Source organism: Lotus japonicus, chromosome 2, assembly GCF_012489685.1.
Source record: "Lotus japonicus ecotype B-129 chromosome 2, LjGifu_v1.2".
Classification (NCBI taxonomy): domain Eukaryota; kingdom Viridiplantae; phylum Streptophyta; class Magnoliopsida; order Fabales; family Fabaceae; genus Lotus; species Lotus japonicus.
Window position 1 is genome coordinate 82,619,913 of NC_080042.1, and position 15,968 is coordinate 82,635,880.

The 15,968-nt window shown below is 36.9% G+C and overlaps 3 protein-coding genes across 3 annotated transcripts; 1 reads left to right on the forward strand and 2 right to left on the reverse strand.

Annotated features, from left to right (window-relative positions):
- Positions 1–82: 82 nt before the first annotated feature.
- LOC130740308 (protein TRI1-like) lies at positions 83–1,887 on the forward strand. Its single transcript, XM_057592859.1, has 2 exons — positions 83–441; positions 1,488–1,887. Exons 1-2 carry the CDS (start codon positions 169–171, stop codon positions 1,611–1,613), a joined length of 399 nt encoding a protein of 132 aa, XP_057448842.1. The 5' UTR covers positions 83–168; the 3' UTR covers positions 1,614–1,887.
- A 1,180-nt stretch (positions 1,888–3,067) lies between these two features.
- LOC130740309 (uncharacterized zinc finger CCHC domain-containing protein At4g19190) lies at positions 3,068–7,414 on the reverse strand. The gene is made up of 7 exons (XM_057592860.1): positions 7,143–7,414; positions 7,006–7,068; positions 6,769–6,917; positions 6,585–6,692; positions 5,463–5,664; positions 4,359–4,476; positions 3,068–4,259 (listed from the first exon to the last, which is right to left on the reverse strand). The coding sequence occupies exons 1-7, from the start codon at positions 7,374–7,376 to the stop codon at positions 3,262–3,264; spliced, it is 1,872 nt and encodes a 623-aa protein (XP_057448843.1). The 5' UTR covers positions 7,377–7,414; the 3' UTR covers positions 3,068–3,261.
- A 4,438-nt stretch (positions 7,415–11,852) lies between these two features.
- On the reverse strand, positions 11,853–15,414 carry LOC130740310 (ABC transporter G family member 14). Its single transcript, XM_057592862.1, has 5 exons — positions 15,113–15,414; positions 14,020–14,812; positions 13,291–13,467; positions 13,002–13,189; positions 11,853–12,694 (listed from the first exon to the last, which is right to left on the reverse strand). The coding sequence occupies exons 1-5, from the start codon at positions 15,278–15,280 to the stop codon at positions 12,050–12,052; spliced, it is 1,971 nt and encodes a 656-aa protein (XP_057448845.1). The 5' UTR covers positions 15,281–15,414; the 3' UTR covers positions 11,853–12,049.
- Positions 15,415–15,968: the final 554 nt, after the last annotated feature.

Sequence of the window (15,968 nt, forward strand, 5' to 3'; positions counted from 1 at the left end):
TCTTGGGTCTAGGCCCAATGAAATTCATCCACCTAAACTTGTTGTTAACAAAAACAAACAAAAAATTTAAAATAACAGAGTTGCCTAGAGGAGAAAGGAACATTTCTAAAACCCTTCACCTCAAACTCTCACTCTCATTCTCACTCTTAGGTTTTCAGAACTGCGATCATGGCGGGAGTTAGGATTTTCGGTGCATACGCTGCCAGAGCTCTCATGGCGGCGGCGTCCACGGCGAAAGGCGCGGTCAAGAAGGAAGTCGCGCGCGCCCCGCCCAAGAAGCCTGCTACTGCTGCTCCCAGTAAAACCAAGAGCAGCACTAGCGGCATTCAGAAGGTGGTTCCCGTCTCTTCCGAGCTCGGAAAGTTTCTCGGTTCGCCGGAAGTCTCCAGAACCGACGCTGTCAAGAGAGTCTGGGAGTACATCAAGCTGCAGAATCTCCAGGTCTTCTTTCCATTTTCATTCACTCAATGTTGCTATTTTTCTTCGCGATGATTCGTATTTTCAACTGATTTCTTGGTTTTCTGATGCTAACTATCGTGGTAGATCATGTGTTTCCATGTTAGGTTTAACTTTTGAGTTGATGTGTGTGCTTGTTGAGACGAAGGGATGATCACTCAGTTTCGCACTGATATATTTAATCTCAGTTTCATGTAATTTTTGGGGCAGCATTAGCAAATGCAATGTCATTTCATTGGTATCAAGTTTATCTAAGTCATCTCTATTTTCATTGTTTTGCTGTTTTTCGCCTTTTGCCCTTTTAGTGTGGTATCCTATTCTGTAATTGATGATATACATTGTATGAAGATAGATGTTATGTATGATGTAGTGATAATTTGATTCTGTGAGGCTGATAGTTTATGATTATTTTTAATCAGGTTTCATGCTTGTTTCTGTCAGTGTTGTCAAATAGTGGATATCGTGGCCCTATAGCGCTATAGCATAACCCTCGCTCTGAGGGTTACTGCTATCCGCTATTTTCCGCTTTGAGGGCTTGACATAGTGGATTTTTGGCTTTCCACCAGTGTTGTCAAATGGCAGTTATAGTGGCGCTACAACGCTATAGTGTAGTGCTATGAGGGCTCACAACTATTCTGCTGAGGGTTTGAAATAGCGGATCTTTGGCTTTCCGTTATTTTCCGCAATCCACGATTAACAACACTGCTTTCCACTATTTTCTGCGATTGACAACACTTGTTTCTGTAGTTCAATTGTGAGATGCAGCTGCTGATAACATTCTTAATCCTTGTTGGATTTTCTTCTCCAGCTTATGCTTGCAATTTAATTGTGTTTTTTGCATCTTTTTTCTTTAGTCTCTTCATTGAATTTCTCTTGCTATTAATAAACCAATGGAAGCTTTCATGATATTTGTTACAGAAGCAGGGTAGTTTGTCTTGGATTATGGAAGTTTTCTCTCGTTGTCTGCTATTTTTGTCTCTTTTCAGTGTTGTCTGTCTCTACAATGGCATAACAGAGCTATTCTTTTGCAGAATCCTACAAATAAGAAGGAAATCTTTTGTGATGACAAACTGAAGACCATCTTTGAAGGGAAAGATAAAGTGGGATTCACAGAGATTGCCAGATTGCTGTCTAACCATTTTGTGAAATCAGTCTAATTGGATTCTTCTCGATGGTAACTCGTAATAGTACATTAAGTAGGGCTTTGTTATCTTAAGTACATGCTATGTCACGGGCTGCTAAAGAAACTTGGAAATTTGTAAGATCTGACTTGAATTTGGGATTGAAAGTGGTGTCATTTTGTCACTGTTTGATTTCACATTGTTAGGATGACATATATATTAGTATTTCCAAGTCATATATGTGCGTTCACCACTTCATTTCAAATCTACATGGTTATAATTATAAGATACTATCTGCTTGGTATGACAATTATTCATCCCGCTCCCTGAATAGAATTTTATGTAAGGATGCAGTAGGATTGGAAAATTTGGGTATCGAACTTAGTTTAGTACCTTGTAAACCCAAATATAAATTATTTTATAACTAAATGATTTTTTTGTTGATTAAGTTTTCTTGCATTTCGTTCTCTTCATTAGCTAATGTGGATTGACATTTGAAAAGTTTTTTTTGCATTACTCCGACGAATTTTTCAAATTCTCATATATATAATTTAAATTGACTAAATTATTTAAATTGTTTGCTAAAAATTTATCAACATAAACATCAAATATCAACTAAAAAAGTCCAATCAAACTTTTAATCAGTGATTTTGATTGTTTGATAACATTTTTAACGAATTTAACCTTTTAATTTTTTAACAATATAATTTAATCCACATTTTTACCTTTACTTTAAACTTTGCTTAATTTTTTTTTCTATTAGTTGTCTTTGCAAATTAAACTGATAAAGTTATTTTAAACTTTATCCACTTACATACAAGGCAAAACACCAAAGTTTTACCTAAATTAAAAAATTATTTTTCCCTTCTATTCATACTCTACTATTTTGCATCGATTAGTTTTTATCAAATTTCTATTAGATTCCTCATTTCTGAAAAGTTGTATTACCCTACTAGAGTATTGACATATTCAACAATGGCCTTTTTGGTACTAGATGACAAACAAGTGAATAACAAAAATACATACTGAAACAAAATCAAACAAGTGAATAACAAAAATGCTTCCATTCTAGAAACTGGGGAATATACTATCTTCAGCTTGTCAGCGTGCCTTGCTCTGAACTTGGTATGCACAACATGATCATTTCCCATTGCCTTTGGAGAAGGTCTTTAACACTCTTACTTGCATATTTGTGAGTAGCTGGTCTACACTAACATACCGTCGAGGTCATGAAAGAGAGCCAACAGCTCCATGTGGAAGTTGATGGAGATTCCATGATACCCCAGTAAGTCCCTCCATACACAATGTTTCTAGTTCTCCATATCCACCAAATAGTTATTCTTACTCAAGGCAAGTTCGCGAAAGTAATTTGGTTGTTAGTTCTCGACTGTGGAGAATCAATCTCATTGAAATCAAATTTGGTGATTGAGAAGGCTAATCATTTCAAGCTACACGGGTTGGTCTTACAAACAATATAACTCATAAGAACCTGAAAAAGATAAAAATATTTGCTTCACTAAAGGGAGAAATAAACCAAAGAAAGGAATGCCAGTTTTGTTACACCACATAATCAATACAGCAAACAACTTAATCAGACTACAGTTCTAATATTTTGGCATTCCTTAGGAAGGAAGACTTTGATTTGCCTATTTCTGTGATGCTTCTGACAGTTCCAATGAGCTATTCAATGCTTGTGTCTGCTCCTTCTCAGCTTATGATGGTTTTCCTTTTCCCCATCATCACATCTGCCCTTTTCACTTGTGTGATATCTATCAGCACCAGAATCCTTAGATGAATAAGAATGCTTTTTCCTGCTCTGTTTACTCGTATGTTCAGAACCCTTCGATGTAGTAGAATGCTTTTGTTTGATCCTTCTACTTTGATCATCCTTGTCAATATCTGAATTTTCAGATGAATAAGAATGCCCACCTCTGCTCTTTTGATCTCCATGCCAGCGATCAAAACTAAACTTTCTGCTGTACTCTTGAGAATCGCAATGGGCTTTTGATGAGTGCTTATGGCTGCTCCTTTTAACATTAGTTTTTTTATGATTAGATTTATCATCCGATGAAGAAGACTGCTCATCTCTGCTCTTGTGATATACATGATAACCAGCAGCACCAGAATCATCGTCGGAATAAGAATGTCTTTTTCGTTGTTTCCTCTTGTGCTTTTGTATATCCTTTCTACTCCGGTCATCCTTGTCATTGTCAGAATCTTCAGGCGAAAAAGAATGTTTATCACTGTTCTTGTAACTTTCATGGTAACCATCAGAACCAGAACCCTCAGATGAAGAGGAATGCCTTTGTCTGCGATGTTTACTCCTAGTGTGCCTAGGTTGATCAGAACCTTTGGGTGAAAAAGAATGCTTGTGTTTAGTCCTTTTACTTCGATCTTTCACGTTACTGTCAGAATCTTCAGATGAATACGAACTTTTGTGTCTGCTTTTTCCATGATCTTTTTCAGAGACTGAGGTGTCTGATGAACTTGACTCTGCATGACTTCGCTTCTTCTTGTTTACCTTAACCTTTTTTTTCTTAGACCTTTTCTCTCCATCATCAGAAGATGCTTCGGTTTCTGAATGTACCAGTTGCTGCTTTTTGTGCTTGCTCTTTTTGGACTTCTTTGGTTTCTTAGAAAAGTTGGTCAACAAATCAGGGATACTATCCATATTGAGAAAACCTGCAAAATAAGAGATGTTGGGAGATTGACTTTGGACAAACATCCAAGACTTCAAGGCATACAAAACACTTCAAAAAAAAAAGAGCTACGATCAGATACCTCCATACTCATCAAATATGTCATCAGCAGCAACTATCTGCTGGTTGGGGTCATCTGGTTTGAACCCTCCACGAGGAGGACTGATTCCAGGCTTCTGCTTGAGCTCCCATTTTAGAGGCTATATTGTTTGAAAAACACCACAAAATATATGTATCAATATTACCATATTTTTTGGGGGAAGTTATATACACATTCTTCGCATGTAGACTAGTTTGCATGACAATTGACAAGCATATTTTGATGCTGTACCCAACACAGCAGCACACAGTGCCACTATAAAAGAACATCAATGGGAGGCATGCTAAGATTTTCAAACTCTTGTTCATCTGTTAGGGGGAATTTTTCCTTTCCAAGTTCTTAGCTAACCTTTTCATCCAAATCTTTGTATATTTGGTCTTAGATGATTTCACTCAAAGAGATTTCCATGGAAAATCTCTCTTGAGAACATATTCATTTTCAGTTTCTACAGAAGTGAAACATAAGATCCAAACAAGCTCTCACAATAGATTGGGCATTGCTTGTACAATGAATAATGTAGAGAACTCTGTTCAAAAGGGCTAGAAATGCAAGGAACAATGGACAGTGATCAAATCGAAGCATTTTCACTTGGATGGTATGAAAAGTTAGTTAGAAACAGCATGACGCTAATCAATTGCTTGCATATATTATCTCACATTCAACAACTGCATTAGGAGAATTTAGGTCCCAGATATATTAAATAGTTATTAGATTCAGAATAAGATAAAAGAAGATACAAAATGGTCTTCCTGCAAGTGTAATTCTTAGCAAATATGAACATCAGCTTGTGAACAAATGTAAGCCATCTCATTATGATACGGGTCATGTTCTTTTTATAAAGAAGTGATGATAAGTATATGCGATTGAATGGCTTCAAGGTGTTACTGAATTGAAGAACAATATATTAATCATTTTAGGAAAGGGTGAAGAAATAAAAAGTATACCAAGAAACATTTGTATTCAAAATAGCAAATTTGTCAGCAAAACAAAAACCAAACTACCAATGCATAAGTGTACAAATTCACAATTTCAAAGACTAAATTGCAAAATTCCCCAAACAATAGTTTTATAAAATGAGTAACTAACCTCAGTAGGATCTGTGTGGGCTATGATTGCATTCAAGGGGTCATCTCTTTTCAATCTGCTCTCCTCATTAGGCATTATAGAATCCTTCAAGGGACATTCACGATCACCACTTTGATGACCATAGCTCCCACACCTTAAACATTTTACATTGCGGACCTCAACTCCAAAAGGTTTTGCCCGGCCAGCAACTCCTGTTTCCAGCCTAAAAACAATTCAGTTACTAAAAGGATATTTAAATTGGTTCACTGCAACAATTCAAACTTGAAGAATACACTGCCACGTAAAAAATGGAGAGCATGGAGCTTGTTTCCCCAAATTCAACACCAAAAGAAAAAAATCTAGGCAATCAAGCAGAATTTCATCCATATGTCAATAATCAACACATGAATCTAGGATGCACTTGATACTGCAGATGTCAGTCATTTTCAATACCTGTTGTGATCTAATACCTAGCTCCCATCTATGTTCTAACAGTTACAGATAATAATTTCCCCTGTTGATATTGCAGATTTCAGTCACTTTCAATCTATGTTGCTGTAGGAACCTAGCACCTCCAATAGGTTTAAAGGCTGTCATATAACGATTATGAGAGGTTTGCAAAGCTTTTAAAATGAAAAAAGGCTGCATAACTTATAAGAGGTGACAGAAATTTACTTTTACTTATCGTTATCTTCTTGTAAAAAATAAAAACACCAAGTCTACCCTCCCCTTTAAATTCCCTTTCAATACTGGACAGGGCAAGGAATCCATGTTTCTCAAGTGTCTGCGTTGATACACTTTGACCGAATATTCCATTTCATCCTTACTCCACCTTTAATTTGTTCTAAGCCACACTCAACATAATAGCCAACCAACTAACGAAGTGATTTAATAACAAACATTTTAAGCTCTCCCCCTGTTATCCCTGTATTGCATTCAACACGTAATAGAGAAAACATCAACAATGGTAGTCTCCCTTTGCAGTAAAACCCCCGAGTTCCTAGATCCTAGTGTGATCAATATACGCCTTAAGTAATATAAATCTCTACAAACAATGCAGCTAGAGATGGAGGGAAAACTCCTGTTTCTGATTTTTCAACACCAACCAAACCAACTAAATTGAAAAATAGCTTACAAACATACTTCGGCGCGTTTTTAAGAACTTTGAATTCTTCTTCAGTTGGTAGAGTACGCCCGAAAACATCTTTTGGCCTCCGTTTTTTCTTCTCGTCATTCACTCGCGAGGGAGGCCTGAGAAGCAAGTGATTCAATCACACAAGAACAAAAAAAAAACTAATCACATTGCAAAAGAGAGAGATGGATATACAATGAAGAGGAGGGTGGTGCATCAGCATTGGTCTCACTGGTCATCTCCTCTCTTTTAGTCTGATCATTCATCTCCGCAGCCTTAGCGCTTTCGGCGTTGTAACCAGGAGGACGAACATACATGAAGCTAACAGCTTGCATGAGCTCCACCTACACAACAAGACGAAATTGAGAAAACAGAAACCGACCCATGAAGGGAAATGAAGTGAGAAAAAATGGGTCGAGTGCAAAATTGAACCTTCTCCTTGTCCTTCTTGGATATGAGATTGGTTTGGCGATAAAACTCTTGCTCCTGAGCATACTGCAAAAAGAGGGAAAGAGGGTTATGGGAATTGGAATTGGGATGATGGAAGTGGAAGAGGGTTGGGTACTTGCCTCACGAGCGACCTCTTCGGTGCGGCGTTCACGGTTGGCGTGGGTTTGTTCGGCGATCCATTTGCGGCGTTGGTTAGGGTAAGAGAGAGGGTGCCATGGTTTCTGGTTGAGGTAAGAGTGGCTCCATGCGGTGCCTGATTTGGTCTTGTAGTCAACCTCTGATCCTGCTCCGCCTTTGTTGTCGTCGGAGAATCTCTTGCTCAGCCTGATGCCACCGCCTTCCTCGCCCTCCATCTTCTTCTTCGCTTTCTCAGCACCACCACGCAGAGTTAAATAAAGGGTTAAATATAATTTTTTCTAATGCATCATAATTTAAAATAGTCCCTGTAAATTATTTTCATAATTTTTAGTCCCTGAATTTTTTTTATTGAAAATAGTTCTTATATCGTCATAAATTATTTTGAAATGTGTTTTACCTCGTCACTCATCCACGTGACAATCATAGTCAGATATTGATGTATACGTATAATTTTCACATCAGAATTAGTCTTTCAAGATTCTATTTCATCAAATTTAGTCTTAAAAAATCACTTTTATCAAATTTAGTCATTAACCTTTTTCACCACTTCTTCCTCCTCCCACCCATCACCTCTTCTCCCACTATTTCTTCAGCAAATCACCGCACTAAACCCTTCTCTCATGTCCCAAAACCTCTCCCTCATCTCCTTCATCTCTCCAGCTCAATTTCCTTTCCTTTTTGATTAGATGATAATTCCTTCAAAGCTATCAAGAAAATTCATGGTGGGAGAAGGGGTTATGGACAAGAAGAGGAAGAGGGGGAAAGACTGAATTTGATGCAAAAGAGTTTTTATGAACTAAATTTGATGAAAGAGAGAAATAAGAAGATAAAGGGAAATCCCGATTGTGTACCGACGTTTTATCTGACCATACAAGAACTAAGTTAACCCACATGAAAACAATACACTAAAAGAAAAGAACACCACATCTTTACCCAAAATCACAACACTATGGATTTACAGGTAATATCTCTTATATTGTCTTCATATCACTCATTATTAATCCATATTAGACTCCATCAACACTCTTCACACACAAAATTCACTCATAAATAGAGACAAATATGAAGATAAGTGGGAAAAATGAGAGAGATATAATGAGTGATTAGATAATATAAGAAAGGCTTAATAGCTCTTTTGGTCCCTCACTCATCATGATTTTGCACTTTTGGTCCCCAATAAAAAAATTAGCACTTTTGATCCTCCACATTGCTTAATTCCTTGCAAAAATGATCCCTATTTGGGACTAAAGCAGCAAAAATGTGTAAATGTGAGGGACTAATTTTGCTAATTTTTTTTCTAGAGGATCAAAAGCGCAAAATCGTGATAAGTGAGAGACCAAAAAAGCTATTAAGCCTATAAGAAAATAGAGATAGAAACAGAGAAAAAGGGTAAGAATAAGATAAAAGAAAGAGAATAAATGTATACATTCAATGTATTAAGGTTTAGGGCTCCCTTAACCCTTCAAAAGAGGTGTGAAAGTCAACTGATTCACTTTTTATCATATTTTTCCTATGAAGCAATTCCTGTCTAAAGCTCATAAGACCTTTTTTCTCTATATTTGGTAAGAGCATATATTTTGTGCTGCCCATATCTAAACTTTTTTGATCCACACACCCCTTTGCACTATGTTAATTTCTTGAAACTTACGGTATCGTTTACCACCTGTCCACTTTGAATATTTGCAAATTATGCAATATGCTGCAAACAAACATAGCATCATTGACAATTCACATGTAAAATGTTTGAATTGAATAGTTTCTCTAGTGGTATCTGGTTCCTAAACCAAACTTTGAACATCTTTCAGTTACTTTCGACCAATTATTTCATTTTCAATATCTTTACTGAATGCAGAACGTGAGTTTATCCCTTTGATGATACCATGATTGTTCTGTGAATATGTTACATTTCTAAGTTTTGTTTTTTCAATTTTAGTTATAATATTAGGGGGGTGGGGATTGCATAATTTTCAGCCATGACAGGTTTACTTTAAACTTTGATTACGTAGCTGATGTCAGCGAGACAGTGATATATACCGCAACTTGGATTTTGGACAATAAACTGAATCCCCTGTTGTATTATGTTCAAAACATTAATGGAATTTTGCGAAAACACACATCATACACTGATATGATTAATAGTTTTAACTTTTAATGATTTTCCTGTGATAGACATGATGTACAAGGGTATGTTTGTGCAGAAAAGAAAGAAAAGCACTAGGGCAAATAAGGAGTGAGCTTTAGGTGCTTCAAAATATAGGTATGCAATAACTTATAATAAAGATGAAAAGGTGAATTTGTTGAAACATGTTTAGAAAGACTCACATTTACTAGTGATATGATTGACTTTATAAATAATAGAACAACCTTCACATCTAAACTAGTTCTTGAATCATGTTCCGGCCGACTTCTCAGCCACCTGACCTAAGGGCATCTTAGCCGACCAAAATGACATGCGTCGAAACATTCGTCTTAAGGTTGTGCTCAATGGCTCATGAAGTAACATCCCACTCGGAAGCGTCTGCTCTACGACCAAAGGATCGAGACTGGTGAATAAAGGCAGGGCGGCCCAAGGTCACTTGCCCGTTGGGACACCCCGCTTAAAGGATTTTTTCTCATACTTTTAGAGACAATTGTTAACGACTCCAACCCTATAAATACAGTTCTGTCATTCTATCTGAGCTTATGAGAACCTCTCACGCTCAAACAGTGACTTGAGCATCAGAGTGTCTTCTACATGTACCTCCTCTACGCCATGAAACTTGAAGCCTTGTTGTGACCACCAGAGCCACTACCGCACGATCCCGCTGTGATCCATCTCCCTAGGCGAGGGAGATTTGCACCAAATTCTCAAGTCTGGACAATTAGTGTTGTGATCCGAGTAAGATATATTCACACCTCACTTTTTCTTCCATCACTTTTCCACTCATTTTTCTTTCTATCTCTCTGCATTTCTTGTCACATCACATATCATATCACTTATTTCTCTCACTTCTCTTCACATTTTAAAGAGGTGGAGGTGGAAATGGATGAGGAACTAAACATTATTCTTGTGATCCATCGCCGACCACGTGAGAGATCAGTAATGATATATACACACCTCATTTTTAAAACACTTCATTTCCACCTCTTTTTGTTTCTATCTCTCTCCTTTTACCATCTATCACATCTCATACTTTCTCTTTCTTACTTTTCCTTTTCTTCCTATCTCTCTCATCATTCCACCTCAAAAGAGAGATGTGTAAATAACATTACTCCGTGAGAGATTCCTACAAGATTCTCAGGTGTGATTAGAGTGTAAAGTTATTTGTTTTTTTCAACAGCAATATTATTTATAATATAAATAACTTTGGTTGTGGATGGCAAGTCATAATGAATCCTTTTTGCTTCTGGACGTAAGCATGATGATAACTTTTTTTATGCTTAAAAATATTCACTTCCTTAACTTTGTTGATTTATTTAACAATCATGGGAAGCCTGACCTTTGATTAATTAAGGCTTTGTCATGAATGAAACAACTCTTTGTGTGCATTACTTTTTTATTGTTTATAACTAAATACCTAACAATTACTGATTAATAAATATCAAGGGTGATATAATTATGAAGGAATCAACCTTAACCAATGTCAGATAATCATCCTTCACTGCACTGCTTGCTTCTGTACTTCGCCATTGTCATATTTTACTTTTCTTCCCAAAATTTAGCTAATAATTGATTGACAAGCTGATTGAGATATCTCATACCTTCTTTGAAATGTTTCTGTCTTTATGAAGAATAATAGATGACACTTTGCTGTGTTCAACTTCATAGTGATTAGAGTGGATAATGCACTATGCTGAAGTAAAGTGACACGGATCTTTAAGGTGTCATTTCTTATTTAGAGCCCGTTTGGACACGAATTTATTAGATCTTATTAGAATATAAATATAAAATTATTCATGTGGTCCTCATCCAAAAGCTTAAGTTCTTGGAATAATTGGTTGTTTGACAGAGCTCAACTACTAAAAAAATCACAAGATAAGCTTTAATAAGTGTCCTTTGGTTTGCATCCAAACAGATTCTTACATGAAATAACAGTCTGATTTCATTGGTCATCTAGGTACTCACAACACTTACATCTATTATCCATCCACTTTCAATTTCAAATACCAATTATTTTAATCTATTCTTCATTGTGTGCATTAACTAAGCCTAATCTTCATTAATCATTATTATGTGGTTTTCAATTCTGCTGTCATCTGGACATCATTGAATGATGAATATCACTTGATTGGCTCATTTTTTATATGGTATGCTAATGCTTCTGAGCTTTTCTAAAGCTACTTTTGAATCTTGAGCCAAAATTTCAACAAAACCTTAGTGATGTTATTCACTCATTTGCAAATCTCAGTGTCATGTATCACTAATGCCTTTTTAGAAAATCATTCTGATAAGTGTTGTTAAAAGTTACAGATTGTGGTTTCAAAAGCCTAAAATGGTTCACAATTATGTCTGTGCTTGTTTTCTTGTTTATAAGAACACAAACCTGATTTTATATATTCTAAGGCACAAGAGGAGATGCATGATTTTGTTGCGGCGATTTCAACAGAAATCCAAATACACACTCCTCTGATGTTATTTTCCTTGCTTCTTTTCATGCGACAGATCCCTTTTGTCCAGGAAATTGAAGTTTATGCTGAAGTAGAACTTGGAGTTAGTTAGTATTCTCTGGAACTGTTTAAAAAAGAAAGCCTTGTACATCCAACTCAGTCAGAGAGTTGATAAATGTCCCATTACATAAGTTCCATCAAAAGGTCTTATATATTCTAGTATTATTCCTCAGCTGAACTAGGACAAAAACTCTTCAAGTTTTCTTTGCTATGTGTATATGAAATCCTCCAGAATTTAGATCTACCTAACTCTATGCAGTGCAAAATAAGCTAAGAGTCGATAACCGACCAACATCAAGGCCATGATGAACACATCAACCCACAGATGATCCAAACCCATTGATTTTATGGGAGGAAAATCCACAGCCTTGCAGAACTTCCCTTCTGAGCATTCATAGTAATCATTTTCATTGTATTGGACACCAAGAAGAAGCTTGTAACAGTAGAAGCTATAGCTCAAGTACTTGAGCCATACTATGAAGGGAGGAATCTGTTGTATGTAGTACCCTCCAGCAATGAGAAACACAAGAGTTGTCACAGAAGCTAGAGTTGTGGCTTGTTTAACCTCCATCAAAATAGCACCGAATGCGAGGCCGAGACTTTGAGAGACAACAACACTGTAAAGAACCACAACAAGAGAAAGGATGAAAGTCATAGGATCAGGTTTAAGCCCTCCCATCCAATAGATTATGAAGACAAATGCTGTTGGAAGTGCAAGCTCCAGAGGTAGGTCTCCTATTGTTCTTGCTAGGAAGTAAGAAGAAAGGCGGTACATTCCTGATGACCGTTCCTTGATCAACATTCTCCTCTCTTGAGGAAATGTGAAAACTGCATTGTAGAGAGGGTAGAATCCCCAGAAAACTGAGAAGAAAAAAAGCAAAGCCACCTGCATTTATGAAAGGAAAAGAAAATTTTAGTCAAATTAAAGGCCTAATTCTGCCATGTGACTTTGCGATTATAGGTTTGAGCCGTGGAATCAGCCTCTTGCAAAAATGCAATGTAAGACTGCCTACATTAGATCCACAAAGTGGATTAGGTCCCTCCCTAGACCTCGACCTCGCATAAAGCGGGAGGTTTACAGTATCAGGTTTGGCCTTTTTAAAGGCCTAATTCTATTCAGAACTTTTTGTAGTTGATCTTATTATTAGTTGCTATCAACTAGAAAAGATAAACTTGAAACTGTTCTTACTTACCCTGTCTTGAATGTGTGATTCTGGTGTATGCCACCACAAGAGTCCACCAAGGAAAGCAACACTTATGACTTGGAATATTCTCAGCCTGTTGAAGGCTTCATATCTTCTCTCCCTCACTCCCCTCTGTAACAACACCTTGAACTGATACCACCAGCTTGTGCACCATTGCTCTGGTCTTATGTGATTTTCTGCATCCATTAAGCCATTTCAGAATACTAAGCAAGACTAGTAACAAAAAGGGAAACTCTTAATTTGCTTTTTATTTCTCCTTAAAAGATATAAGACTTACTTGACATAGCATCTTTTGTGAAATTGTAATTGTTCACCTCCAGGCTGCAAACCTCAGCTTTCAGCTTTGTAGCTATGTTCTGGTCATAAGCTGTGATGAGAGATTCTCTCACCATCTTCCTCTCCTGTTCCAGGCCCTCACTTTGTTCAGTAACATGCTTGGAGTCTGGGCCAATCCCTGCAATTTTCAATTTTTGTCATGACATTGTTAGTGTTTCTTTCTTCAAATAATACTCGAAGAGTCTGAGAATACATACATGTAATTGAATAAATACAAATAATATAAGGTTCTCTCCAAATTAACCATAGTAAATTTCAGTAAGGTTTGAGAATGGGGTCTCACTCAGTACAATTCATGTAAAAGGAAAATCTTAAGAGTGCTACTTCTAGCTTGTAGGCCAGACAAAATCTCCATCTCAAGTAAACAAAAATATATATATGATTGAAAAATAAAAGGAGCCATTTTAGGCATAATAAATAGAAAAAGTGTGTGCCTAGTTTTTACTTTTGAAGACCATTGGTTTAGTTAATAACTTATATAGCATGGTTTGATCAATTTATTTTTTCTCAGAATCAATTCTGGTACTCAGAAGCAGAAGCAAAAGCTACACAAAGAAGCTTCTTTCCAGAATTGATTTTGACTTTAGAATCAATTGCAGAACGATTTCAAAACATGTTATAAGAATGGACAAAAATTAAATGAAACAAATGATTACTGGCTGTTAATTACCATTGGCAAGATCAAGTAAGAGATCAGCTGGATTAACAGTGACACAAGTGGAGAAACCAACAGATGAAAAGTACTCAAGGGCAGTTGAAGCAGGACCATAGTAGATGGGGCACCCTTCAGAGAGAAGAACCACCTTGTCAAACATGTAGTAAAGCCGGCTAGAGGGTTGATGAATGGTGGTGACAACAGTTCTGCCACCGGTTGCAAGGCGTTTGATGGTGTTGAGAATCCTCAAAGCAGTGGTGGAATCCAAACCTGAAGTTGGCTCATCCAGCAACAACAGGCTTGGATTGATGAGCATTTCTTGTCCTATGCTCACCCTCCTTTTCTCACCACCTGATATCCCTCTCAAAAGAGGTCCTCCAATCATGCTGCTTCTGCAACCACTCAGTCCTAGCTCAGTGATAACTCTCTCCACATGCTGAACTTTTTCATCTCTGGTCAATGTTTTTGGCAGCCTCAGAAGTGCAGTGAACACTAGAGTTTCAGTGACTGTGAGGTGAGGGTAAAGCACATCATCCTGAGCCACAAAACCTGTTCTTCTTTTTATGGCACCAGAGAAAGGTTGATTATTATATGTGATTTTTCCAGATAGTTTACCATTGAGTCTCCCTCCCAGAGCTGTGAGAAGTGTGGTTTTACCACTACCTGATGGCCCCAACATAGCTAGAATTTCTCCAGGACACACCATGCCTGTGATTCCATTCAGTATTGTTTTCTCTTTGCAACTCCCTTTACTGCCCCAACACATTCTTTTCTGCTCTAGTTTAACTTTGTACAGCAATTCCTCAAACTGCATAGCAAAGCAGAGATGCCAAAAAAAAAAAAACAATTAGTAACATAATATATCCCATGAATGTGTATGGAATTTATATTATACTATGGAAACTTAGAGTGCAAGCCTCGGCTCAACGGTAAAGTTGCTGCCATGTGACTTTAGGGTCACAGGTTCGAGTCGTGAGCCTCTTGCATAAATGCAAGGTAAGACTGCTTAGTCTACATTAGATCCACACTGGATCTCGTGCATAGCGGGAACCAGCGCCAGGTTTGCACTTTTACTATTGAAAATCTTATTTTGTGAAAGGTGAATTACCTTCAAAATTATTGGGAACATGATGAGTTTTGGTAGAGATTGTTGATTGGTTTGCATGGGGTAGGCGACGACACTTGAGTTATGAGGCTCAGCCATCTCTGGAGGTCCATTCTCAGAGTGATTACTATTGAATTGTTCTGGTTTTGGTGCTATGCAGTTCTGTGGCATGGTTTTGGCTGAAGAAGAAGTGAGAAATTTGAAGTTTTTTGGTGGTAATAGTGGTGATATGGGGTGATGATTGAGTGTTGAGAGAAGTTAAGATGTTGCTTTTAACTTGAATCCCAATGAGTAGTGAGGAGCAGCACACAAATTTATATAGCACAGACTAGGATGTGTACTGTGTGTCAATGCCGCATATTGAGCCTCCCTTTGGCAGGTGGAATCCTACCTTTTTATCTCAAATTATTCTAGCATAATCAAACTTAGCCCCAAGACTTTTAAAAATTATATCTGAACCATTGCTTAAGATCATCTTTGCTTTCTTTTTCTAGTTTTATATACTTTTTTTCAGTTTACCTTTATTATGATGTGTTTGGTTGGAAATGAGTTATGTACACACTTCAATGCACGTTTGGGCAAAATCTACATATTGTTGCTTCTACTAGACCTGAAGAAAATAAGGTCACCAGACTTTTTTCTAAACATAAACATCATTGTTTTCTCTTAAATAATTTTATGAAATTTGATTTAAAATGAAGATAAATCACCTTGAAATATCAAAATTTACACACAGTTAACAACAATTTTATATGTCACGAAAAAATGCAAGAAGTGCAAGAAATTCTGATATGACAAAGTTAACTATATTATTTGACATATTAGGAGTTGTGGGTGATAAGTACTTATTCTTGTGTTT